The following is a 27,297-nucleotide window of genomic DNA, read 5'->3' on the forward strand; positions in this document are numbered from 1 at the left end:
AGATGCTGCGTGCCAGCCAGGGAGGCGCTCCCCAGCCCATGCCACCCTGTTCCTTTGCACCCCCGTGTCCCTCCTGTGCCTGCCCTCCGAGGGGACCCCGCCGCGGTGGCTCCCTGGCCTGGGCTGCTGCCCGCCCCCGAGCCCAGCCGTGCCTGCTGGAGCTGGCACTGAGGCCCCGGGCTGTGCTGGCACAGCCAACGCTGTAAAGGCAGCACTGAACCGTGCAGAGCAGGAGGGAGCCCTGGGCAGGAGGCCAGGGGCTGAGGAGGTGTCCCCCAGGCTGGCGGTGGCAGTATCCCCACTGCCCCCACGTCCCTTGCTTGTGCCATGCTCCGACCTGGCAGGAGCAGCCCCAGAGCCTTTAGAGTTTGCACGAGATGAGGGGAATTCATCCTGAATGGCGCTGCAGGGAGGCAGGAGCAGCACACAGCCAGCTGAGTCTCACACACACTGTGACACAGGCAGGGAGATGCAGGTCACCCTTCTGACTCACGGGACAGTTACGGCGTCCCAGCCCTCCCTGATCACCCCAAAATAAGTGAATTCCAGTGTGGGGGTGCAGGGGCTGTGTGCTCTCCGTGCCACCATGGTGACAAACAAATATCCCACTCCAGCCTGGTGACAGTACCCAAGGGTGCCAAGCCCTCGTGCTCTGCTCCGTGTTTTCACACAGACTAACTGTGTGGGATGTGGCCAAACTAAACCTGAACAGGCTGAGGGCAGTGCTGGGAGCCAGGGCAGCCCCCTCTTTCCCCTGGACTCCTGGAAGGCAGGTGACAGCGTGGTGTGACAGGATCTCACCTTATTTAAGGACTTGGAGTCATGTGGAGGCCGCTGCTCTCCCGGTGAGCTGCCCCAGCACCTCATCGCTCGTTGCTAGGAAATCACATCTGACTGCAGGGCTGGACTGGCCTAAGTCGAGCTCAGGGATGTTGTGTCAGGGTCAGGAGGACGTGGGATCTCTCTTCCCTGTGCCTGTGGTATCCAAGGAGCTGCTCAGAGCTGGGTCCAGGGGGTTGTGCTGCATCCCACAGCACCTGACTAATTCTTCTGGCCCAGAATGATTTTGTGGTCACGTTGTGAACTCTCAGAGTACTTCCCTGCTGGCTTTGAAGCCTAAACTGTTACTCACAATGCCCAGTGCTCACACGAGGCTCCCCAATGCCAGGAGGGAATTATTTTGATGGGAAGGGTCCGTGCCAGGCCTGCCTCCATCAGCACTGCCAGGTTGCTAAACAAAGCCACCGGGGCTGCTTTTCTTCTTGGACGTCTAACTAGGTCAACATCCATTTGCCTTGTCTTAATAATTATTGATAAGCTGCAGGGGATCATGAGTGGCGCAGAGGGGGCTGCTCCTGCTCCCAGCTGCCATGCAGCCCCCGCCCCTGGCAGATGCTCTGCAGAGGATTTGTGTCCTGGCTCTGGTGGAACACCAGGGTTGTTTCCCCTGGGAATGTGTGCAGCCCCCCAGCTCTCTCTGAACATTTCCAGCCCTGGAGAATGGAAGGGAATGGAGAAGGACTCATGGTGGCACACTGGTGGCTTTTGTGGCTGCAGGGACCTTGCTCCCTTCTGGCTCCTTTCCAAAGGGATGCTGTGGCTCACACACACTTCAGTCAATGTTTGCTGGTCGCTGCTGGGAGGTGAGAGCAGGTGATGCCCCTGTCCCACCCCACACCTCCCTCCTCTCCTGCCACCAGCCCCATGAGTGCTCCTGGCTGCAGGGAACGTGAGGAGAAGTGGTTTTCTTCTGGAGTCACCCCTCTGGAGGGTGGGAGACAGGGAGGAAGGAGCAGAGTGTCCCAGGGCTAGGGAGGGTCACTGCGAGCTGTGCCAAGCTGCCTCAGGCCTCCAAGGCAGCTGCTGCTGGGCTTGTGCCCACCCGTGAGGGTATCTGTGGCTGTGCAGAGCCAGCACTCCAGGTGAGTGGGTCTGGGGTCCCCTCCTCGGCGTGGGCTCCTCTCTGTGCCTCCACAATCAAAGCGTGCAGACCAACCCCAGCGAGGGGAAAGGCAAAGAATAAATCCAACCACCCTCTCCAAGCCGCTCAGACTTCAGAGCTGAAGAGGAGGTTATGTCCTGGGGATTTTTTTTCTGTTGCTTTTCCAGCACTAATGAGCAGGGAGGAAGTTCTACTCTTTGTTCCAGTCGCGTTCACTGAATTTTTTTCCCCAGCGAGTAGCAGGGAGGGGAGGAGGGGATGGGAGGCTCCGTGCCTGGGCACGTGGGACCGCGGCAGCGAACGGGATCGTTCTGCTTCACCCCTGAGCTTCAGGTGACAGAGCTGCTTTTGGGAGGCTGTTGGGTTCTCTCGTCAGATCAAAACAAGGTCTTGGCTTCAGCAGGATTCTTTCAGAGCCGGAGCAGGGCAGTGATGTGCATCTCTCTTGCAGTTTTCCACGTTGCAGAGGGAGTTTCTGACCTCGACTTCTTCCCACAGTCTCTGGGTAGATTTTTTCTGGGGAGCCTGCACTAGTGCTGCCCTTTACAGAGCTCTGGGCGCTGTCCTTGCCCTGCCAGGCACACTTCTGGCTGTAGGAACACATCGTGTGTGAGGATGGGGCCGAGGGCTCTGCTCTCCTTGCCTTCCAATCCAGTGGCTTTAAAAACCATTTCAGAGCACCCTGCATGTGGGAGCTGCTGGAGGGCAGGGGGCTCGCTGGGTGCCCTCGTTCAGGCGGGGTCTGGTAAAACTTCACCCAGCTCTTGCCTTCCTCTGGGCCTGGGCTGGGACGTGGCCAGCCTGGGCTCAGCCCCTGAGCACAGGGACACTGTGCCCGGGGGTGACAGACCCTGCCACCCGCCCTCACCCACCCCAGCACCCACTGCCCCTCCACGAGAGCTCGGCACGACTTTATCATAATGCAGCATGGATTCCATTAGCTCATTTGCCTCTGAGCCCGGGGATAATCTAATCCTGGAGTGGCTCAGGAGGCCAAGCGGGGTTTAGTCTGCGGAGCCCCACAGCCCCTCTGGCCACTGCCAGCCGAGCCGGGCTCAGGGCTCAGGTCTCAGGGCTGGCTGGGCATGGTTGGGCTGCACATGGGGAGGGGGATGTGGCACTCCACACCCTTCCCATCTCGTTAGCCAGATTTTATAGCGTGAAAGAGCAGCGGGCGCCGCGGCGCGAGGGCTGCGCTGACCGCGGCACACAGAGGGGGGGTCCCTCTCACGCGCCTCTCGTTTCCCTTCCGTCTCATCACGGGAGGGTTTACTTAGCAAGCTGAAAAAAATCATTACATATGCTGCTAGTGGCCTGGTTAATTAAGATCTACAGTTCTCTGGGTAGGAAAAGACGACCTATATTTACTGTATGTAGGAAGACATCTGTCAGCTCCAAGCGCTAGATATCCCAGCGCAGGTTTGTCCTGCTTTTGCAGGCTCTGAATTGCAACTGTTTTAAGCTCTGATGCAGACCAAGTTAATTTTAAGATGACTGTTACTATTCTAAACATAAGGAAGGGCATATTTAGCCTCTCAGTACTCAAGAAGGCAAAACCCCCTGCATGTTTCTAGTAATTTTTCCCTAACAGTTTGCACAAAACAACAACAACAAATCCTATTTGGTTTCTGCAAAAGAATATGTTCGAGGGTGATCGTAAAATAGATTATTTTTAAATCTGCAGATGGTTTCCACATATTCCTCCTCAGCTCACTGCAGCTTTCCACCTCAGTAAACTGGTTTGTAATTTAGCCGAGGGCTGTGGAGCAAGCGTTCTGTCGTCTTGTTTTTCTTGTTCGCCTCCTTTACCCCCCCACACCCCCCTCTGCTTTCTGTCCCCTTTCTCTCCTCTCTCCTTGCGTCTCCCCTGCCGAGGGGCTGTCGGTGTCGGGATGGGTGTGAAGGGATGCTGGGCCACGGCTGGCTTGGCCATGGCATTCCCCAGACCCCGTGGGTAGCCGTCGTGGGGAGCTCCTGGCAGGGCTGGGGCTGGGATTGGGGCTGGGGGCGATGCCACGGAGCCCAGACCACGCTCCCCCTTCACTCCTCAGTGGGGAAGCTCTGCCACACTGGGCTGCTCCCATCCACAGCACCCCCTCCAGCTGAGGGAGCTGTCGGGGGGCTCAGGGCGTGGGGAAAGCGTGAGGGATGCACAGCCCTGGAAAAGATAATTAGAGGAAGGATGCACTTTGAGTTCTGCAATGGCGGCTCCCCCCTCCCCCTGCTCCCTGGAAGAAAACACTGCTTTTTTTTATTTCTTTGTTCTTTCACGGTTCGGCATTATAATTATTGAGATTTCACTGCAGGGCAAAATGATCATTTGACAATGTAAGTGGGGAAAATAATTCTCGTGTTATCCAGCAGCCTCACTCTTATTATAATTATGGCGAAACTCCTGCAGACTGAAGTGGGGGCAAAGAATTTTCTCCTATGTGGTGTTTGGCTTTTCAAGATTTCTCAAGATTTGATTGCAGATGGGAGAATTTTTTTCCCCTCCCATCAATAATCCGAGGTTGGTGATGGATGGCGAAGGACCAGGGTACCTGTTGTTTTCCCCTTTGTTTTCATTAGGCATTTTCCATTTCTGTCATTCTCGGCACTGGTGATGGATTTTTATGAGCAAATATCTTGGTTCGAGCCATTCGGAATTGTTTGCACAGTAATGTCTGCAGCGGCAGCAAAACCCAATTAAAAAATCAGAGGAAAATTGATGCAAAACTGCAAATCAGCCCCTCTCAAGATGGGGGACAGCAACGGCTCATTCTGTGCTGAGGCAGGCAGTGGGGCTGGGCTCACCTGCCTTGGGCTGGGCACCTGGGGCTGGGCTCACCTGCCTTGGGCTGGGCACCTTGGGTTAGGCTCACCTGCCTTGGGCTGGGCACCTTGGGCTGGGCACCTTGGGCTGGGCTCACCTGCCTTGGGCTGGGCTCACCTGCCTTGGGCTGGGCACCTTGGGCTGGGCTCACCTGCCTTGGGCTGAGCAGGGGGGTTGGTTCACCCTGCCTTGGGCTGGGCACCTGGGGCTGGGTCCGTGGGCATTTCTGCCCTTGGCTGCGGGCAGTGCCGTGGTGTTGGGGGTGCTGTCAGAGAATCTCCAGGTTCTTTGTGAGCCCTCCTTCCCAGGGCAGTGTGGTCACCACACTCCCTGTTCCATGCTCCATCCCATGCCATCCTCCATCCCTTGCCATCCATCCCGTGCCATCCATCCCATGCCATCCTCCATCCCTTGCCATCCTCCATCCCGTGCCATCCATCCCATGCCATCCATCCCATGCCATCCTCCCTCCCGTGCCATCCTCCATCCCGTGCCATCCTCTGTCCCGTGCTGCCAGCCTGGTGCCCAGCACCCCTCAGTATCCCTCTCGGGCTGGAAGCCGTGGCAAGGAACAGAACACGGCGTGGTGGCAGGGAGGTCTGCTGTCCCCTGCCACCCCGGGGCTGATGGAAAGGAGCTGACAGAACACAGGCAGCATTAGCCTAATTATGGCCATACCCGCTACCTCTGCGTGGAATTTCCTTTCTTAGCGACTTCCTGTTTTCCTCTTTGAGATGCAAATTTTTGCACAGTCCTCGATCCAGATTTTCTCCTCATTAGCATGAAATCTGACTAGTTCCGCGGTTTTTTAAATAGCAAATGAAAAAAAAAAGAAAAAAAAAAAGAAAATCAAGTGCTGTGCACAAAGTAGCGGCGAAGCCCCCCCGTGATTCTCGGGGGCAGGAGGTGGAGGGGCTGGTGAGGATTTTTGGGAATCACTCAGCCACAGCCGCGTTTTTCCACGCCAGGCTGCTCAGCTTTGCTCGTGCGCGGCTGAGCGGGATGCGGGATGCGGGGATGAGCACGGAGGAGCCGGCGGGCAGAGCCCGTGCCCAGCTCCCCGGCACCCTGCGCTGCCCTCCCAGCACACCCACCCTGAGCTGGGCACACACAGGTCCAGCCTGTGGACAGCAGCGTTTTGTTTGGCTTCCTCCAGGAAAACGAGACTCGTCGTAACAGGAGGTTAAAAAAAAAAAAAAAAAGTAAAAAGAAAAAAAGAAAAAACCGACGCTCCAAAAATCCCTTTTTGAATTGAGTGTTCTCTTGGTGGATTTTATACGTTTTCATGCCTGCCGTAATCCCAGCCCGCTGCAGCTCAGCGCAGGGAGAGGGTTGCTGATGGAGCCGGAGCAGACGGCACTGTGCTGTGCTAAATGTCACTCTAGTAATACTCAGCTCCGCTCGGAAATGGAAATACATCGCTGGCTGGCGTGCGGCGTGGTGAGCCGGGCTCGGAGCTGCCCTGCTCCCCTGCCAGCGTCCCGATGCTCCGGGAATGCCTCTTGCCTGGCATCGCCCTCCCCCTCCCCAGCTTCCCAGCCCAGCCCCTCCCTCCCCGCTGCTTTCCACCACATAATGAGTTTGATAAGAAATTGTCTCGTTAACAGGATTAGCCATGGAAATCTCTAGTCCCCTCCTATTCATTTTGTAATGCTCTTCATACTGTTCTGTAATTTTCTGCTGGTATTAGGCGGCTCGGGACCACCTCGGGAGACTAATTCCTCCTCCTTTGGCGGTGCCAGCGGGGCTGGTGACAGGGGCTGCTCCATGGGCAAGCCTCTGCCCCGTGGCCCCCACCAGGGGATTCCTCCTCCTCCTCTTCCTCCTCCTCCTCCGTGCTCTGGTTCGGTGAAAGTGTGCCACTCCCAAAGTCGCTTACGCAAACAAACCGAAGTGTCCCCAAACACTGCTGGGTTTCACTGCCAAGCGCTCCCGTGACTCAGAGGTGGATTAAAACCCGGAGAGGCAAACTGTGCTCTCCCTCACACCCGTGTGAATCCATTTCCGTGGGCAGCATAATTCCGGATTTACTTCTAGGAACATGACTTGCAAGACTGGCCCTTGGGTAAATAATGACTCTTGATTTAATAACTCCTGCCAGCCCTGCAGGATACCTCACTTCCGAGGGAGCTAATAGAGAGAGATCTTTCCTAACATCTGTTTGCCCAGTTTTGCCGACTCGTGAGCCTGGATCTGGGAAGCAGCAGAAGTTGCCCCACTGCCAGTGAGTCCGGTGAGGATGGAAAACATCGGGGAAACTCGGCGCTCCCGGTGCTCCCGCGTGCTGGCTGCTCACACCCGGGTGCAAGATTGGCAGTGTCACCTCCTGATTCTGCCCATTCCCATATTTGTTCTGGTGTGTGTTTTCCTAAGCCCTGACAAGAAAATCCCTGGTTTGGCTGGAAAACCTCTCCACTAGCACAGCAGTCGGTGCACAGTGTCCTGGGCACCCCCAGGGCAGGGTGACAGTGGTCGGTGACACATGTCCCTGGTTGCCATCCTGTTGCAAAAATTTGATGCTCAGAAATCCCCTCCTGCGCTCCCTTTTGGAATTTTTGGTTTGTCAAATCCCTGGAGCCCCAGGAGTGGGGACCTGGCACAACAGCCGCTGGACAGCAGTGTGACACGGAGGTGACAGTGACATCCTCCTTGTAAACCTTTCCTGCTTTTTCTCCTCTCTCTGGTTTCACGTCTCCCTCTCAGAAAAGCCATTTAAATGTAATTCTGTTCTTAAGCCCTCTCCCTCATGCATGCCTAATGAACAGCCGGCAGAGGTGCCGGAAACGGCCCGAGTAGGATTCAATCTCGCCGAGTGCCGACAAGTCATTTGGAAGGAGCCCTGGGAGCGCGCCCAGTTTTATTACAGCGTAATTAGAAATAAAATCTTGTTGCGGGAGGAGAATGAGGGATGGGTGTTAATCCTGTAACGGGAGGAGATGGAGCCATGCTTATTAAGGAGATTAGGGAGGGGAGGGGGAGAGCCCGTCACGACTCCCCGATTTCCACACCTCCTCTGCTGTTCCCCCTGCCCTGACTCCCGCAGAAACCACCAGGCCCTTCTGTCGGGAAAGGGCCACTGCTCCTGGGGGAGGATGAGGAGGATGAGGAGGAGAGGCCACTGCCCCTGGGGGAGGATGAGGAGGATGAGGAGGAGAGGCCACTGCCCCTGAGGGAGGATGAGGAGGATGAGGAGGAGAGGAGGAGCCCGAGCTGCGGGCTCAGCTGGCGCTGCTCGCCTTACAAATGCCCGTGACTCTGCCAGGTGGGAACCTTTGGCTGAGCTCACAGCTCTGCTGCCCCGGCGCTGCGGGAGAGCTCCGCTGCCTTTGGAAGGGCTGGGAGCAGCGACGGCCTCACAGCTCCCCTGGGATCCCCACGGCAGGCAAACACGTAAATAAATCTGTCAGATTTGTGCAGGTCCTATGAAATTTGCATCGGGCTCAGCTCGCAGCTCCTCTTTAACATCTCCGCCAGGGAGGGATGCAGAGAGCTTTAATCTCAGTGCCCGGCCCGGGCCCTCTCTGCTCTCAGCATTTGCTGTGGCACGAGCTGGGCTCAGCCTGCTGAGATGAAAGGCAGGTCTGGTGCATGGGCACCGGTGCCAGCCCCCTCCTGTGCCCTGTGTCCCCTGCCCCGCTGGGCGCTGCGTCCCAAGGCTGCGGCTGTCCCCGGGAGGGAGGTGGTGATCGTGGGGCGGGCAGGAGCTCCCATCCTAGCTGGATTTTCTGTGGATGTTCCTTTTCCCCAGGCGAGCTCCGTGCCGGGCAAATGGCATCCTGGAGCAGCAGCCACAGCAGAAAAGTGCCGCTGTGGCAGCGGTGGAAAATTACAGGCTTTGCTCCTTGGGGCTTCCCCCTCCATGCCTTCCCCCCGGGAGGCGTTTGTCACTTCAAACCCGGCCACAAATAGCACCAAACAGTTATTGGATTTGTTTGGGATGCCTTGGGATGCACATGTTCCGAGTATGGCTAATTCATAAACGCTGGCACCTATTGATTCTGCAGCAGTACCAGGGGAAAGTTATCTCATTAGTCTTATGAACTATAAACGTGCTCCCTCCTGCAGCCCTGACCCCGTTGTCTTGATAAATCTATATTGGATAGAGCAGGAGCTGGTAACGTGCACCGGCTCTAATCTTTCTCTTGGAATTGGGAGCCTCTTGGGAATGATGCTGGGGTTTCAGGGCCCCCACTGGCAGCTGGATGTGGGAGAGGTGTGTGTGTACTCAGCAAGACCCCTCAGGAGAGCCCCCCTCTCACCCTAATGCTTTTCCCCAGGTGGGGGGCCAGGTCCTGGGAATTTAGGTGGAATTTAGCTCTTGCTGGGCTCTTGGCTTGATCCAAGGGCTTTGGTGAGGTATCTCCAAAGGCAGCAGCTCGAGTCTAGCTGCAAGAGTTAGGGTTAGAGGCACATCGCTCCAGCCTGGCCACGGACATGCCTAATCCTCTGCTTCCTGTAAAGCCTTTCCACCTCCTGGCAGGCAGAGAGATCTGATTTTATTTGGAGCCCTCCAACGTTAATCTGCCTGGCAAACTCAGCAATAAGTAACTTGGGTGAGGTCTGTTGGAGCCCCGCGTCTCCCCTGAGCCAGCAGAATGTTCCTCGACAGAGCCCCTTGTCCCCACCCAGGGAAAAAAGAAAAAGAATAGAGAAAGCAAAGGAAGCTGTGCTGTCAGCTTGGGTGGTGGATCTCACACGTGATGGAACAGTGTCACCACACCGTGCAAGAGGCAGATGTCTCCTGTCACTCCACGGTGGAGACGTGGATCCTAAACCCGCAGGATTTCTGCCTGTTCCTGTCCCCGGGGAGGTTGTTGCGGCTGGAGCCCCATGCAGAGCCGGCATCTCCGGCACGAGGCTTTGTTCCCAGCCCAGAGCACGGCAGCACAGGGCTGTGGATCCCCAGGCACGGCCGCGTGTGAGGGTGTGGGCTGGGGCTGCCAGCACTTCGCAAAATACATCCCCGTTACCATGGAAACCGGCTCCCCCCAGCTCAAATTCCAGTGCAGCCGATGTTCTCCGCTTACTGGTTTGATGGGAGATGAAAAATTAATGTTTGATTTGCATCTTATTGCGGTGCTGTGGGACTACTCCCCCTGCCCTTCCGCGGGGGTCGCACAGACCCCGGGGCGGCTCCCGCTGGCGGTGGAGCACAAATCCCGCACCTCCGGTGCCAGCTGCGGGGCATGTGCTGCCCTGCTGGGGCCGACACGCCGCGGCATGGGGAGTTGGGCTGAGGGTGAAGCCCAGAACCCTCCCAGCAGGGATGGAGTCACAGGGGTGCTGCTGGAGGCGTGGGGACGGCAGCTCCTGGGGCTGGGGCTGCCAGCTCTGCTCCCGCTGCTTCCAGGGAGCATCAGCACAGGGTGCCAGCCTGGCGGGTGCCTGCGCCTCTGTTAGCCACACTCTAGTGGCATTATGATTAATTATTTGCTGTTTCTTTGCTGTTTGGAGTCCCCCACTGCCTTACATGGAGCAATTGGAGTCAAACACTCACATCTGGCTGAGCCACGGCTGGAATGGGTGATGCCAGCATGGCTTGGCACTGCCATTGCCTTGGCTCGTGCCAGGGATCCTCCCTGGTTCCCTGGGTGAGGATCCCTGCTTTCTGCTGCTCTGTCACCTGCAGAATTTGCAGGGAATTGGGCCTGGGGTCCTGGCCAAGGCTGTGGGAGCCAGAGTGCTCTGAAAGCATCTGCCTCTGGTCCTCTCTCACTCGTGCTTACTCTGCACTCCTGAGTTTGACCATGGAGCTTTCTTCTTGCCTAAACTGAGAATATCCAGGTGCTTCCAAAAGGTGCTGGAAGTAGAAACGGTTGTTTGGCCTCATCAGCTAGATCCTGGCTTAGCAGGCATTGTGCAGGGCTTGAGGGAGCCATTTGCAGATGTTGCTGATTTACAGGCTGGGTTTAAAGGTTTTCACTTTGAGCATTCAGCTGCACTAAATTACCTTCTGCAGCCGTGGGGTTTGGTAGGGGGTGGTTTGGCTGGCAGCACGGTGCAGCTGAGCAGATGGAGCATCCCATCCCACCTGAGACTGGCGCTGGAATAAACCCCAGAGCCCCACAGAGGTGGGGGTGAAAGCCTTGCTTGGCACGGAGGGGCAGGGCAAAGTGCTTTCCAGGTGGGCAGGGAGCCTCTCCAGAGCCTCAGCTTATTCTGCTCTCCACGTAGCCACTACACAGGCCTTTCTATTGGTGTTAATTACTGTTATAATTCATGATGAATTACAGGGGTCAGGAGCCAGCCAAAGACTCCTTCCCCCTGTGCCAGGCTCCAAAACCAGCTGGCCTGAGGGGGCTGCTCTCCCGCCACCCTCCTCCCGGGGCTCAAACATCAGCTCAAGCCCTTATTTGTTTTCACATGATTCTAAGTAAGTTAAGCTAATTATTAACTCAGCGGGACGGATTCACTTTTAATTGCCGCGTTTCCATGGAGCGCGTGGCACGGCGGCGGAGCAGCGTGTGCCGGAGCTGTGCCACACGCTCTGCTCCCCCTCCGCAGCCACGGCCCGCCTGAATCCGAGCCCTGCGAGTCCAGCTGCGTGTAGAGACACCCAAAGCCACCTCAACACCTGGGCAGGTGTGTGTGCTTGGCCAGGGGGAGTGATGGAGGGAGGCGGTGCCCACCAACGCCGGGGCTGCTGTTGCACACACGAGGTTCCTGTGGCTCACCCAACTTCACCAGGCTGCCTGAAACTTCAGCCAGAGCTGCACCCCGATGTGGTGGGGAGCAGGGAGGTGGAGCAGGGTCCCTCTTTCCCTGCCACAGCTCCGGTGCCAGCTCGGAGTGAAGGGGCTCTGCCTGACCCGGGTGCTCAGCCTGGGGCCAGTGGAGGCTCGCTCACTCTTCTCCTCCTTTTGTGTCTCCAGAAAATAGGTTTTTTATTACTTCTTATGGAGGTTTGTACATATCGGACGTGCAGAAGGAAGATGCCTTGTCCACCTACAGGTGTATCACCAAGCACAAGTACAGCGGGGAGACGCGGCAGAGCAACGGCGCCCGCCTCTCCGTCTCAGGTGAGCCCGGGCGGCTGCCGGCGTGGGCGGGGGGCGGGCCCTGTGCCCTGGAGGGGGCCCAGCCCTGCCCGCTGCCCACTCCCCTTCTTGCTGCCCAGCCTGCCCGTAGCGCCGCCATCCCGATCCAGGGATCGCTGGCATCGCCACCTCGGGTCCCCGCAGCGAGGGGACATCCCGGTGCGGGCGGGAGGTGCCGTGGGGGCTGCGCAGGGGGCTGGCAGTGCCTGGGCCGTGCCCCCCAGCTCGCAGCCCCCCCGAGTCGGGCGCGGCGGTGGCAGTGCCGCGCGTCACCCCGAGCGGGAGGCGACGGGGCGCGCTGCGATGCGATGTGACAGCCCGCGATGTGAGCAGCCTGACGCGATGTGACGAACATGCAAGCGATACTGCGGCGGAGGCAGTGCAGTCCGGAGTGCCGGGTGTCTCGGGGCGCTCCCGGCTCCGCTGACTGCCCAAATTACTCCGCTCAGGAGGGAGGGAGGGAGCTCTCCCGGCTCGCAGCCGCTCGGCGCGGTGCGCCCGCTCCCTGCCATATGCTGCTCCAATCCTCGGGTGCTCCCGCGCCGGCCTCTCGAATTAACCCCCCGGAGGGCAGGGAAGAGATGCGGGGCTTGCCGGATCTTGCCACTCGGGGACCCGCGGGCTCCGTGTCCAGCCGTGCCCGTCCTGCCACAAGTGCCGGCGGTGCGGGGGCGTCCCGGGTGTATCATCCCCTATCCGCGCGCTCCGGTCTGGCCCGGTCCCCTCCCGGTCCCTGTCATTATTTACACGTCACGGCGTTTTACTTCTGCTTGGGAGTAATGAAAGAGGTTTCTTTCCCCTGGAATTTAATTTCACGCCTGAGACTTAGTGATTAATTTTCTCCTTTCCCAGCTGCCTGATGGGCCCTTTTGCTTGTAAATTTTGAAATGTGCCACAAAATTTGTGTATTTTGCACCAATTAGGTGTCACCTTGAGTAATTCCTCCGATGCTGAGTTTATTCCTCCCATCAGCTATTTAGGATGTGGTTTTCCTCCCACCTCTGCCCGTTGTCCTGGCTGCCAAGGGCTGAGCTGGCCGGGTGGGACAGGGCACCCTGCGCTCAGCAAGGATAAGGGGGTGCATCCTGCACTCCTGTATGGCAGAGCCAGCAGCTCAGGGAAGTGGGGAGAGCCAGTCTCTCGTGGATGGTGCTGACTGGGCGAGGTGTCACCATGACAGGGGGTCTCCCAGTGTCCCTGAGACACCTCCCTTCCTCCTCTTCCCGGGGTGAGCCCAGTCCTTCTCCCCACCCAGATCCAGCGGAGTCCATCCCCACCATGTTAGACAGCTTCCAGTCCCGGGAGGTGAAGGCGGGCCGGCTGGTGGAGCTGCCCTGCATCGCCTCGGGCTACCCCAACCCGGCCGTGCGGTGGATCAAGGACGGGCGGCCGCTCCCCGCCGACAGCCGCTGGACCAAGCGCATCACGGGGCTGACCATCAGCGACCTGCGCGTGGAGGACAGCGGCACCTACATCTGCGAGGTGACCAACACCTTTGGCTCCGCAGAGGTCACAGGGACCCTCACGGTCATAGGTGAGAGCCAGCGAGAGCAGCGGTGGGGGGCTCAGTCCTGCTGCCTCCTGACACGTAAAGCCCTTATCGGTATACAGCTTTAGGGGTTTATACAGCTGTATAAACAACAGCCTTGTGTTTTGGCACAGTGCTTGGCGAGCTGGAAGCCACTGTCTTGCACATGTCCGACGTGTTGGGTGCTTCTGTGCTTTGCTTTGTTGATTTACATAAAATTTATGTCGATTTACATAAAATAAGCTCTAGCCAAACAGTAAATACCATCTGGGCAGGCCAAGTATTTATCACGTGCTGTTTTCCTGGGGGTTCCTCCTGTCACCGGGATCCTGGCACTAGCAGAGGCACTGTGCCTGCCTTACCTGGAGCACGGTGCCAACCGGGCATCGTCAGCCTGCTGGGAGCCAGCCTGGTGTGTCCCCATCTCAGCACTGAGCCTGTCACACGGACCACATCTTCTTCCAGCCATCCTGCCACCTCCCCGCAGCACCCCCGCCAGTGGCCTGGGGCTGACGTTAAAAGCACGGGCTGCCAGCAGCGGGGACGGTGGCAGGGCCACCTGCCTCATTGTGCGGTGACATTTACTGCTCAGCCAGGCTGGCGCTCCCGGGGCAGGAGGAGCAGAGAGTGCTCAGCGAGGATGCACCGCCTCCCGTGGCACTGCCTGGCACCACCAACGCCTCTCCCCTCTCTCACAGACCCTCTGCGTGTGACCCTCACACCAAAGAAGCTCAAAACAGGCATCGGCAGCACCGTCATCCTCTCTTGTGCCCTCAGCGGGTCCCCCGAGTATGTCATCCGCTGGTACCGCAACACGGACCTGGTGGCAGTGGATGACTACATCTCCATCCGGGGCATCAGCAACGAGACCCTCCTCATCACAGCCGCCCAGAAGAGCCACTCTGGTGCCTACCAGTGCTTCGCCACCCGCAAGTCCCAGACGGCACAGGACTTCTCCATCATCACGCTGGAGGGTGAGCTGGCTTCCCGGGCTGGGGGCTTCTTCCTCTGCCCCGCTCTGAGGGGATGCTTTGTGAATGGCTGGGGGGCAGGGAGACCCACTGGGTTGGGGGTCCTGAGCCTGCTGCCAGCCTGTTCCTGGGCCCTGTGTGCTGTCTGCAGGAGCACAGCATGGCCGGGATGGGGAAGGACCAAAACATGTGTTGACTTGCCATCCCCAGCCCCCGGGCACCCTGTTCACCAGGCAGCCCTCCCTGATCCAGCCCACCGAGTGTTTGGATAAGGGATGGGCTCTGCTGAGGCAGGTGTGCCCTCAAGCTGGCATCAGTGTCCCCTCGCCCCTGTCTGCATCTCCCTGCCACAGGGACACCAGCACACCCATGCATGTGTCACCAGCTGGGCTCCTGTCCCCGCTGAACCTGGGGTAGGAGCTCAGTGCCATCCTGCTGGCGGGTGACTGCTGCTGCCTGTGGCTGCCGCTCCCTGACCCCCATCCCGCTGGGTGCCCCCCAGATGGGACCCCCCGCATCGTCTCCTCCTTCAGCGAGAAGGTGGTCAACCCCGGGGAGCAGTTCTCCCTGATGTGTGCCGCCAAGGGGGCCCCGCCACCCACCGTCACCTGGGCGCTGGACGACGAGCCCATCCCGCGGGACAGCGGGCACCGCTCCAACCAGTACACCATGTCTGATGGCACCACCGTGAGCCACATGAACGTGAGCAGCCCGCAGATCAAGGACGGCGGCGTGTACCGGTGCACCGCGCGGAACTCGGTGGGCAGCGCCGAATACCAAGCGCGAATAAACGTAAGAGGTGCCTGTCTACTTTTAAATATCAGAATAGGACTTTTACTGGGCTTTTTTTGGTTTTGGTTCTGTTCCCCAGCAGATCGCCCCTCCTCGCCTCTCCCTCTTCTTCCCCTGGCTACCCCAGACTCACCCCCTGAGCCCTGCCCCACTCCTCACACACCTGCAGGGTTGAGCTTCTCTGATGCTTCAAGCAGGGAGTTCAGCAAAGTGGAAAGCAATTCCAGAGGCTTGGAGAGCTGGAACGTGGCTTTGCAGGAGCCAAAGGGCAGCAGTGTCCAAACTGGGGTCCACTCTCACTCTGCCAAGCCCTGCTCTGGGGTCTGCACAGGGTGGGCAGGCCCCCCTTAGGGACCCCATGCATGGAGAAGGAGGTGGCAGGCCCAGAAGTGTCCCAGGTCCCCTGTGCCCTGCCAGCTGCCCCCGTTCCCCACTGCAGCCCCACTCTTTGGCAGCCACCGCGCCTGGTGGCACCAGGAGCTCCATGACAAACGATGATGAGGCAGCACGTGAAATTGTGGAAAATGAGCTTTGATTTGTCATGTCTGTATTTTCTTTGTCTGCTAAAAGCCATGGCCGCGTTAATCACCATGTTATTACGGCTGCAGCGCGCCGCTCGGTGTGTTCGGGGAGCGCTCTCAGGCACGAGCTGTGGTGCAAGCCCCTGCCCATTAATAATCCCCAATTAAAGCTCCCAGGTTTACAGGTGGGAGCGAGACAAGATAAGGGAGCGTTTATTTGTCTGCTGAGAATGAGGGTTGAAGGGCTGTGTTTGTCTGTGTCTCAGGTTTGAAATGGATCTAGTGGCTTTTTGGCTGGGATCCCAGGAGAGTCGGAATTTTGCTGCCGTTTACTGCTGAATTTGGAGGAAGTTCATCCCTCAGCCAGGAGAAGCCAGAGCAGCGTTTTCAATGAGGATGTTCCCTTGTCTCCTTTTTTCCCCTCTCTCAGCTCTTGATGGGCTGTCACTAGATAAGATTCGGGTTTCTTTTCCAGTGGCACAGAGCATGTCCCTCAAACAGGCCCAAGACGTGGTTACAGAGCGAGATGCTAATTCCTTTCTTCCTGCTCCTTCTCTTAACGTGTCCTAGAATGAAAAACACTGTCCATCAGCTGATCCTGAGTGCCTGTTAAGCTGTTATCTTGCTACACCCTCAGGATGAGGAGTCAAGACAGGGTTAATCTTTAGATTACTTCGCTATTTTATGCAGCGACTGGGAGAACAATGTAATTATTGATGCATGAAACTTCTCGTTTAAAGGCTCACCTGCAGCATTCTCCCAGTCCTCAGGCAGCTCCAAAGCCAGACAGAAACTGGTGGCTGTCTGGCTTTTTAGTGACATGCAGGCTGGCAGTGGGGGGCGCAGAAAGGTGGGGTTCAAGGAGGTGAAGTGTTTTTGCCAGTGGGAGTCAGGTTCCCATAGCAGCTCTTGCCAAGGATGTTTGGCACAATGCAGGCAGCTTCCTCCTGGGAGAGGCAGAGAGAGGCTGTGATGGTGGGGGACCTCTCCCCATCTCTCCCATACCTCTGGTGCTCAGAGGAGCCAGGTGGAGGCACCCTGGGCAAGCACAGTGCCCAGAGCAGAAAACAGACACCATCCAACCTCCCGCAGTGGGCAGCAGTGGTGTGCGTGGGCTCAGCTCCCCCAGCACTGGGGTGGGATTGCTGTTTGAAGTGTGGCTGTGCCCCAGAGCACAGCCCTATTGGTAGGTGAGGGAGAGCAGCTGTAGCTGGAGGCTGCAGCCGAGAGCAGCCGTCCCCACACGAGCTGAGAGGAGCCTGTGCTGCCTCCTCACCCAAACCAGGCTGGCTCCCGGCTGCCCTGGTCACCTCCTCTGCCTGTGAAGCTCACTCTGGAGTAGCAGCAGATGTGCATGCAAGCAAATGGCCCTTCGGAATTAACCTAGCCTGCCTCTTCCTTCCTCCCCAATATGTAGGTCCCCCGAGCATCCGCGCCATGAAGAACATAACAGCGGTCGCGGGTAGGGACACTTTCATCAACTGCAGGGTCATCGGGTACCCCTATTACTCCATCAAGTGGTACAAGGACTCTCTGTTGCTGCCCGATAACCACCGCCAAGTGGTCTTTGAGAACGGCACCCTGAAGCTGATGGATGTGCAGAAAGGCATGGACGAAGGAGAGTATCTGTGCAGCGTGCTGATCCAGCCCCAGCTCTCCATCAGCCAGAGCGTCCACGTCACCGTCAAAGGTGAGAGAGAGGGTGGGGAGGTTTCCCCTGGATGGCAGGGAGAGCTCATCCAGGTTGCTTTTGGGGTCTCCCTGCAGTGGGATGGAGGCAGAGCAGCACCTGCGTGGCCAGGTGGTGGCTATGCTCTGTAGTCACCAGGCATGGGAGCTCAGTCCTCAGGACTTGGCTACCTGGTCCTGCCAGCTGCCAGCAGCTGCCCTGAGCCACACCATATCCATTTCCCCTTACAAGTGATGGAGCAAGGATTTATGGTGTAAACATAACGTATTAAAGCATCTAACCTTTGCTTGGATCACCTTCACCGATGTTTTTCTGTGTGTGCTAGCTTTTAAAAAAATAATACTCTCGGTCTTCCGAGCACACAGAACATCTTAAAAGCTTCTCCAGGCCATCAATTATTCAGCCCCATTGAGGGAGCTATCACTCCTAATGAATTGAGCCGGATGCATTCCCTCCCAGTGACTGGCTGAGATTGCGCTGGGAGCTCCCGGATCTCCCCTCCTCAGGAGTTGCGGGGTCGGTGTTGGCCGTAAATCATTCAGACAAACACGGCGGCACTGGGGACAGAGCTGGCCAATTGTCATCCTGCCTCTCCCCCAGCAGGGGCTTCGTGCACTGGATTCACTCTGATCCCCCTCCCTCCCTTCCCAGCCACCATTTTCTTATTAGGAATCAGGTTAGAGAGAGAGAGCATCAAGCTGATTAGAGATGCTACCACTTGATTAATAATGCTCTTCTCCCAGGCTTCCAAAGGGGAGAGGAGGCTGTGGATAACCTGTCTGAGGGGGGTGCAGGGAGGCCTTCTTGCCCCTGGGGTCTGTAGGGCTTGGCCAGCCCTGCTTTTCTCACCTCACATAAATCCCTGTGCATGTGGAGCCCCAGGGCTTGGAAAGAGGCCAGAGATGTTGGTCTTGTCTTGGGACAGGCAGGGCTGATGTGGGGACATCATCTCCGGGTGTTTGTGAGCACTTAAATAATGGGATTCTCTGGAAGGTGCCCTCAGAGGGTGCAGGATGCTGAAGTTCAGCTGAGGCTTTGTGTATCCTGGGAAGCAACTGCTACTGAACCCTTCCCAGCGTAGATTTACTGCCTCATTTAGTGGCTGGTGACGGGCTGAGGAAGGTGAGCAGGCTGGAGCCTGGTGCAGCACGGGCCAGACGTCTTCATTCCCCTGCTGGAGATTTACACCCAGCCCTGCTGGCTGAATTCCTCATTTCCTCTGGCCCCTGGATAAAAGCCCTGTGGAAAAGAATAGCAAAGGCCCTAGAAGAGAGTCAGGGAGTGAATAAACATAACTGTGTAGCACAAGGAGCCGGGGTGGCGTGGAGCACCATAAAGCTTTTACAGTCCCAAGTGCCTGGTGACCACATGAAATGCCAGCAGTGAGTTATGCAGATCCTTCTGATCTCACAGCAGTAAAAGCTTTACAGCTCCCTCTGGCACTGCTCCCCCCAGGAACAGGGATGTGCAGCCCTGTTCGTGAGGCCTCATCCCCATCTCGTGCTGAGGGAAGCTCCTGCCCAGGTGTAGCTGCTGCTGCTTAGCCAGGGACCCCCAGGATCCCAGTTTCAAACCTCCCTGCCCCACAGGGCTTTGCTGATCAGGGGTGCTATTGGGGCCTCTTCCCTGCACTTCCCCAGCAGCACAATCCAAAATCCAGCCTCCTCCAAGGTGCCCTGACAGCTCCTTACTCCTGCAGACATCATTGAAGGTTTTAATTAATCCCCTGTGGTTTGGTGCCATCCTGGGGCTCCCACACAGCCCTGCTCAGGAAGCTGCAGTTTTAGGGAGCACAGGGCTGACACAGTACCAGGGCACTGTGGGGTGATGCTTTGCCCTGCAGGAAGGCAGGGGATGCTCACAGGGTCACCTCTGCATTGGAGCTGCTGGGATGGGCTCTGCGGAGCAGGGTGCTCCAGGCTACAGGCAAGGGAGAGCCTGGAAGCTCTGGAGAAAGGAGAATCGCAGTGGGAAGTGATCTGGGAAGGAAAGGGGAGTTGTGAGTTCTGTTTGTGGGAAGCTGGAGCAGGGAGAGCTTGTCTGTCGGCCAGAGGGGCGTGTTTGGGGAGGCGTGGTCCACAAGCCCTTCCCCGCTCTGCAATAGACTGCAGTGCATTCCCAATTAATTATTCATTAATTATGGAAAACAGGCAGCACTGGCTCCATGGCTCTGGCAGCTCGAGCCACGTTGCTGTCACCAGCAGAGGGACAGGCCAGCCCTGCCTGTACCTGCCTGCCCACCTGGGCTCCCACCTGGGGGACAGTGACAGCCTCTGCATGCTGCGCTCTGGACCAGGCAGCAGTGATACCTGAGTGATGGGATGGGCACAGGGTGGAGGTGGGAGCCCATGGAAGTGCATGGGAGTCCAGGGAAGTGCCCCTGTGCCTGCACAAGAGGGGAGCTCCCTGCTGCCGAAGGGACAATTGGCAGGCTGCTAATTTAATTACGGAGACTGCAGAACGAGGATCTCATCTACCAGGTGCTGAGCCTTGTTAAGCTAATTGTCTCCCTCTCTCTGCTTTCTTCCCCCTCCCACATTTCCAGAGATGCTGCTGCAGTTGCCTAATTAAGTTATCAGAAAGATAATGGCTGGTTCTGAATCCAGCACCTTTAAGAAAAGCATCCATCTAATAATGGCTTTTCTGGGAGTGGATAAATGCTGAGGTGGAATTTTAGGAGGCACGTGCTGGGGGTGGCTGGGGCTTTCCCCAGTGCAGGGTCAGCATTTCTCCATCCCAGTCTCAGCAGGGTGGCCCTGCCAGGTGGGAGAAGTCTTCCTGCTGTTCTCTGCTTGATGGCACCTCCTGCTGTCCCCTGGCCTTGTTCCTGGTGGAATCAAAGCCTGTCTTAGTTTCTGAGCTTCTCCTCCTGGGACAGCATCTTCCCCAAGCCCCACTGCAGGCCCATCCCCACTCAAGGAAGGCTTTCCTGGGATGGGCTCTCCAGCATCCTCTGCCTCTCCCCTCGACAGTCCCTCCGCTGATCCAGCCCTTCGAGTTCCCGCCAGCCTCCATCGGACAGCTTCTCTACATCCCCTGCGTGGTCTCCTCCGGGGACATGCCCATCCACATCACCTGGAGGAAGGACGGGCACGTCATCCTCTCTGGCTCTGGGGTCACCATCGAGAGCAAGGAGTTCATGAGCTCCCTGCAGATCTCCAGTGTGTCCCTGAAGCACAATGGGAACTACACCTGCATCGCCAGCAACGACGCTGCCACTGTCAGCCGGGAGCGGCAGCTCATCGTGCGGGGTGAGCCCAGGGCCCCCACATCCCACCTGGTCCTGGCTGGAGAGGGAGGGAGGGAGGGAGGGCAGCATGGTGGGCAGCAGGGGGAATTTGGGAGGGTGAGGAGCATGGCTGAGCCACGGCACCGCTGTGCTCAGAGGCAGTGGGGAGCTGTGGGGATCTGATGGGGATTTTCCTGCAGTGACCGTCCTTCCTCCCAAACTCCGCAGTGCCTCCTCGCTTTGTGGTCCAACCCAACAACCAAGATGGCATTTATGGAAAAGCTGGGGTGCTGAACTGCTCCGTTGATGGGTACCCCCCTCCCAAAGTCATGTGGAAGCACGCTAAAGGTAGGGATGAGTCACGGCAGTGTGTGGGGATGTCAGTACAGGCTGGGGAGAGTCCCTTGGGCATGGCCACCCCAGCTTCGAGCCTCATGAGAGCTGCTCTGCCTCAGCTGAGCTCTGTATCCCTGTGTCCCCTCCCAGGAAGTGGCAACCCCCAGCAGTACCACCCCATCCCCCTGACGGGCCGCATCCAGATCCTGCCCAACAGCTCCCTGCTCATCCGCCACGTGCTGGAGGAGGACATCGGCTACTACCTCTGCCAGGCCAGCAACGGCGTGGGCACAGACATCAGCAAGTCCATGTTCCTCACCGTCAAGAGTAGGTACCCAGGGCTGTGCCACGGGGCATTGTCACAGGGACAGGGACCTGCTCCTGGCAGGGCCAGAGCGGTGACCTGGGGAGCCAAGGTGGGCACGGTGAGGGTGGCTGTTGGACATGGGGTCACCAGCAGAGCCTGGTCTGGTGCAGCCTCCCTCTCTGTTCTGAGGGTTCCACCCACACCAGCCGTGCTCCAGCCTCAGCCCCACGCATCCCCACGATCAATGCAGGGCACGGGAGGGCATCGATTCCTCCCCTCCAGGGACCCGCTTCCCTTTTGCTATTAAACACACTTTGTCTTTAATAAAACCAGGCAATCAATCTACATCATCCAGGAGGAAAGGAAATAGCTGGGCTGCTTTGACAGGGATGGGCTGGGAAGTGTTGTTAGACACCGTGTTTGAACTGTGTGTGTTATTGGATTGCTCTCCCGTTGCTATCAGCAGAATGTATAATTGCCAGCTCCCTGTTAGTTACCGGGCTCGTTGCTGCTGGGAGTATTCAAGCCTCCAAAAGGAGGTGGTGGAGGGGGTCCAAAACAATCACCCTCACTCCTGGTGTCTCCAGGAGGGGCTGGGGTCAGGATTGGGCTCAGGACAAAACTTTGGCTTGACCATGCTGGGAATGAGGCAGTGAGCACACTGTGCCAGAGGGGATGGAGGCTGCTGGTGAAGCCATGGGAGCCACGACCCCTTGCTTGCCCACGCAGGATGCTGTGGGCAGAGGGGACGACCAGCCTTCTCTGGTCACCCCCACGCCCTGGCCTCCCCTCCCCAGCCTGGTGCTTTCTTCCCTGACACCAGCAGCTGTTTCTCTCAGGGGCTTCTCCCCTCCCCAGCCAGCCTCTGCCTTCCCAGGTTCCCGTTCCCCTGGCTGTCAGCTGTTTAATTTATCCCTGCGACTGATGAATCAAACCCAGCCACTTCAAACAAGGCACTTCAATGAGGCACAGGTACAAAGTCGAGGCGATTAATCCCGAGTGAACATGCCAAGTCTGGGAGCCCGGACTGGTGCCGTGTCCCTGCTAGCTCCTGTAATTGCATCCCAGGACAGGTTGCTTGCTGACTTGAATAGCACATAACCTTATTATGCGAGTGATTTTGCATCTCCCGGAGCCCTCGGAGCCCTCGCTGCCTTTGAAAAGGTTTGGATGAATAGGTAGACGAAGCGCCACAGCCAATTAAGCATTAGATGGGCTCTTTGTTTTGTTTCATTTTGGGGTTTTTGTTTGTTTAGCGAAATGTCAGCCCAATTAAAGGGAGATCAGCACTGGCTTTCCCTGAAAGTCAGGCCACTGCGGACTGAGTAAAATGAGAGTTAATCAGAGCCCAAACAAAGCGTGCTGGCAGTCAGCAGGGGAGAGGGCAGTGCCACAGCCAGCTGGTGTCACACGTCCCCTGCCCTGATACCACGGCCAGGGGTGAGCTGGGGCAGCCAGGTGGCACACTGGGCAGTGTGTGCCTGAGTTCCTGGGCTGGGCAGAGCCAGGAGCAGCTGGGTGATGCTTTTGTCAGGGGATGGTGGGTGGGGAAAGCCACCAGATTTTCTTGGGGAATGTCACCCACGGGGTTGAGGCTTTCCTGTCCCTGGGTGCCACCGTCCCTGGGTTCCCACAGCATGGCAGTCTGTCCTTCCCTGCTTTGGGAAGGAACTCACCAGCACCTAGCGGGGAGTGGAAGGTGAGAAGTGCTGGAGTATCTGAGCGTGTGCCCAGGGGGACAGCAGGCTGGGCTGGGCGCAGGTGAGGGGCCCAGCAGAGCGTGATAAATGCCATTTAGCACGTGGCTGCACACCTGCCCGGGTGTCAGGAGCGTGTGGGATGGGGACAGTCACATCCCCAGGGTTCTGCCGGCTGTGCCGGAGCAGCAGCATCCTGGGTACTTGGGAGGGGGCTCCTCTGCCTGCTCCGTGCCAGCACCTCGGTGCCAGGGGTCCAGCCAGGGGGCAGGTAGAGGGGTCTCTGTCCATGGTCATGGCACAGCCCTCTTTGGAAGTTCACTGCCACGCAGCACGAGCATAACTGATTGCTTCCATGCAATTTGAATTAATCTTATGCTTCAGGTGAAACTCAGCTAATCAGTGTAGAAAGGAAGCTGAGACGGGTGCAATCAAATTAACATCACAGAGCCAGCTCCAAACAAGAAAGAGGGGGGCGAGGGAGGCAGGCACAGCCCTTGTCACCCTTGTCACTGTTCTCATTCAGTTGTCACCAGCGCTCTGCCAAGCGGCTCGTGCCCCAGCCGGGTGTGGGACGGCAGCGTGCTGTTGGCTGCCAGCTTCCTTTGTTCCCAGGTTTGTCTCTGCCCAGCCAGGGGCACCAACTCTGCTTGTGGCCTTGTTAACAAGGCCGTGGGCACTGGGAGAGGCTGGGTGGGAGGGTGTGCCCTGGTGGGGACAGAATGGAGGGCACAGGCAGCGTTGGAGGTGAGCTCAACTCAAAGGAAGCCTGTCTGCCCAGACTGAGCTGTGGCTGATGCCACTTTATTGATGCCATGCACCCAGGAAGGCATCACAGACTGGTTAGGAGCAGCCATCAGCCACCCTTGGAGGTCTCTGCAGCCAGTCCCAAGCAATGTGGTCCCTCTGCAAGCTGCAGAGCTGCTCCAGGGCAGGTGTTAGGCACCAATGCCTAATCTATGCTATCCTCACAGCTGCTTGGGGTTTTCTTGGGGTTTGTTGTGCTCTTTTCCTGCTCTGGACTACGTGCAGCTCCCGTGGGACCCTGGCAATTGAGAGAAGTTGATATGTTTACATCCAAGGAGCTGCTTTTAATCAAACATCAATAAGTGCATTTCAGCGAAGCAGAGCCTGAAACAGAGCTCCTCTCCCGGGGCCTGTGCTCTCTGCTGGGAAGGGGCCGGTATAGCCAAGGCTGCTGCAGCCCTGAGGGGCTGTCCTGTCCCTTCAGCCCCATGGCCTCACCCTCTGCTGCTGCACTGTGCTCCAGCCTGGGCTGAATGAGGGCTGAGTGCAGGGACCACATCGCCAGTGTCCCTGTCTACCAAATACCAGGGTGGCCCCTGAATGGTTTCCCATGGCAGGAGCAGGGGACAGTGGGCAGGAACCTGTCAAGGCCAGCCAGAACTGGGTGCTGAGCCCCTCCTCCAGCTGTGTGTGCCCTTGTGCTGTCCTGTGCAGTCAGCCCTGCCCTGGGGAAAGTGCAAGAGCCCCCGGCTGTCCCTGTGCTCTGTCCTCACCCCATGGGACACGGGATGCTGGGGTGGGACAGTCCTTCCCAGGCCTGCCTCTGTCCTGGTGTGTCCCTGACCTGGGGCTGAGGCAGGCAGAGGTGTCAGAGCTCTGGGGATGGGACAGGGCAGAATTTGGAGAAGTCTTGGGCTGCTTCTTGTGACCCTTGGTGGGCCAGACTGTGCTGCCACAACATCCCTGCTCTTTGCAATCCCCTGCCAGCTCAGGAGTGCCATGCCCCCCTTGGGACAGGATTGTCACACGGGCACCAAGCTGGGCACTGCACTGTCCTGCACCCCACAAACTCCAGCAGCTCAGGAGGAAAGGTTTCCTTGGCTGTTAATTGAATTACATTGCCACAGAAAGCCGAGGAGTCGTAGCTCATTAGAGCCTCTTGTGTCCCATTAGAACAGTGTGTGTTGCCTTTGCGGATTGTCATTATCATACATTACTGCAGGACTCAGCACTGCTGTTTGTTTATGCATTACATTTTTTTCTGCTTACCCAGCCTGCCCTCGGTCCCCCAGCCCGCTCCTCCTGTGTGGTGCCTGCCACAGCCTGCCCACTGCATGGCACTGGGGTGGCACAAAGAGCTTGGCTCTTGGAGCAGGGAAGAGCCAGGCCAGGGATCAGTGCAGCATCCTTACAGCACTGATCAGCCATATCCATCTGGGCTGCACCCCCTGCTCGAGCACCTCTGGGTTCTGCACCCCTGCCAGGTGGTGACCACGGCACAGGGTGTCCCCACCAGCCCCCTTTGTATATTGGGGTGGCCATGGAAAAGAAATCATCTCTGGCATCTGCAATGAAAAGGCGGCCTTGCTGATGGGAAATCACACTCTGTATTCTGCCCAGGTTTATACGAGTGAATTATGCAAATCCGTGATGGAAAACATTCTTCCTCTCATCCTCGGGAGTGTAAAACCTTAGTCAATAATTCATACCCGCACGTCTCAGACTGGAGGCTTTCTCTTCATTATAGCGTGCACTTGGTTATTTGTCTTTCACGTTTTATTGTCTACCCCGGTGTAATGCTATGCATTATAAAATTTATCTGCTTCATTATTTTATGATCCTGAGCTGTATAATGCAGCGCGACGGTTCCGCTCGGGGCTGCGCGGCCGCTCGGTGAGAGCCGCGTGCGCCGCGTCCTCGGCGGCTCCGTGGGCTCCACAGGGCCCGGCAGCCACAGGTGGCACCTGCCCGTCCCCCCGGGCACGCGGGTGATGCTTTTCCTCCCCGCAGTCCCGGCCATGATCACCTCCCACCCCAACACCACCATCGCCATCAAGGGCCAGACCAAGGAGCTGAACTGCACAGCACGGGGCGAGCGGCCCATCATCATCCGCTGGGAGAAGGGGGACACCGTCATCGACCCCGACCGCAACATGCGCTATGCCATCACCACCAAGGACAACGGCGACGAGGTCATCTCCACCCTCAAGGTGAGGACCGGGCGTCCTGCACCTGCCCGGGCTGCCAGGGGTGTCACTGGGTGTGGGAGAGGAGAAGGGAAGGTGCAGGGAGGGTGTGGTGGTCCCCAGGGGGTGTCACAGAGCCTGGCACTGCGCTGGGCTCCGTGAGTAGCAAAGCTGAGCCCAGAGGGGTGTTAGGAGTGCCACGGGAGGGATTGCAGCTCCAGTGAGCGGCACTGTGGTGGGAGCAGGCAGGGGAAGGCAGGGCACAGTGCTGGGGCAGCTCAGTCTGAACTGGCTCCTGTCCCTGGAACACTGGCAGCTGAAACCAGCCGACCGCGGGGACTCCGTCTTCTTCTCCTGCCACGCCATCAACTCCTACGGCGAGGACAGAGGCCTGATCCAGCTCACTGTCCAAGGTACTCCATCCCCACTGCTTGAGCCCTGCAGTGCACAGCCTTGCTGAGAGAGTCCCCCTGCTCCTGGGGGCCTCCTCTACCTGTGTCCCTAACCTGCCTGAGTGTCCCCAAGAGCCCCCTGACCCGCCGGAGCTGGAGATCCGTGAGGTGAAAGCCCGGAGTATGAATTTGCGGTGGACGCAGCGGTTTGATGGCAACAGCATCATCACCGGCTTCGATATCGAGTACAAAAACAAGTCAGGTAGGTGACAGTGATGTCCCCTCCCCACGGCACAGAGGGGCTGGGGCTGGTCTGCACAGGCAGGTGTGGGACTGCCCCACCGGCGCCTCCAAGGGAATATTCTGCATCCCAGTTCCTTTGATGAAGAAAGGAGAGAGCGGCATTAATGAAATATGGAAATTTCTGTTGGATGGGAGCATTTGAAAGGGAATATTAAAAGAGACAATATTTGCAAAAAGTTGAACCTCAGCGCACAACAGCGAGAGAGAGAAGCAGCACCTCTCCAGGGGTACAAGACCTGGAGGTGCCTGGGGACCTCACCTGCCTGATCGTGGCCCCCTCAGCACTGCAGACCCTGGATGGGATTCAGGCTCTGACCCTTCTGCCTCACTCCAATGCTCTTCCAGATTCCTGGGATTTTAAGCAGTCTACACGCAACATCTCCCCGACCATCAACCAGGCAAACATCGTGGACCTGCACCCCGCCTCGGTGTACAGCATCCGCATGTACTCCTTCAACAAAATCGGGCGCAGCGAGCCGAGCAAGGAGCTCACCATCAGCACCGAGGAAGCAGGTGCCTCCCAGGGCTTCTGGTGGGGATGGTGGGCAGGGGGAACATGGGGGCTGCAGCCTGGGGGGAAGCTGGCTGAGGTACAGCCAGGGGATTTCCTGGTGAGGAGCTCCTGAACCTTCTCAATGTGCTGCTTGTGTTTCTCTCCCTCAGCTCCCGATGGCCCTCCGATGGATGTCACCTTGCAGCCCATCACATCCCAGAGCATCCAGGTCACGTGGAAGGTGAGTGAGGCTGGGATGGTGTGTGGGTTATTTTGGCTATGGGGGTTTGTCCCAGCTTGTCCTGAGATCC

The 27,297-nt window shown here is 57.8% G+C and overlaps 1 protein-coding gene across 1 annotated transcript in view; it reads left to right on the forward strand.

Annotated features, from left to right (window-relative positions):
• The window catches only part of DSCAML1 (DS cell adhesion molecule like 1), a 94,412-nt gene that overhangs the window by 53,797 nt on the left and 13,318 nt on the right, over window positions 1-27,297 (forward strand). The window contains exons 4-16 of the mRNA XM_030233488.2: window positions 11,630-11,776; window positions 13,050-13,328; window positions 14,021-14,296; window positions 14,796-15,092; window positions 17,024-17,296; window positions 20,269-20,547; window positions 20,754-20,873; window positions 21,012-21,188; window positions 25,623-25,822; window positions 26,115-26,211; window positions 26,324-26,452; window positions 26,839-27,006; window positions 27,157-27,227. Coding sequence (XP_030089348.2) covers window positions 11,630-11,776; window positions 13,050-13,328; window positions 14,021-14,296; window positions 14,796-15,092; window positions 17,024-17,296; window positions 20,269-20,547; window positions 20,754-20,873; window positions 21,012-21,188; window positions 25,623-25,822; window positions 26,115-26,211; window positions 26,324-26,452; window positions 26,839-27,006; window positions 27,157-27,227 — 2,513 coding nt within the window. The remainder of the gene's footprint in view (window positions 1-11,629; window positions 11,777-13,049; window positions 13,329-14,020; window positions 14,297-14,795; window positions 15,093-17,023; window positions 17,297-20,268; window positions 20,548-20,753; window positions 20,874-21,011; window positions 21,189-25,622; window positions 25,823-26,114; window positions 26,212-26,323; window positions 26,453-26,838; window positions 27,007-27,156; window positions 27,228-27,297) is intronic.

Source organism: Serinus canaria, chromosome 24 (genome assembly GCF_022539315.1).
Source record: "Serinus canaria isolate serCan28SL12 chromosome 24, serCan2020, whole genome shotgun sequence".
Classification (NCBI taxonomy): Eukaryota; Metazoa; Chordata; class Aves; order Passeriformes; family Fringillidae; genus Serinus; species Serinus canaria.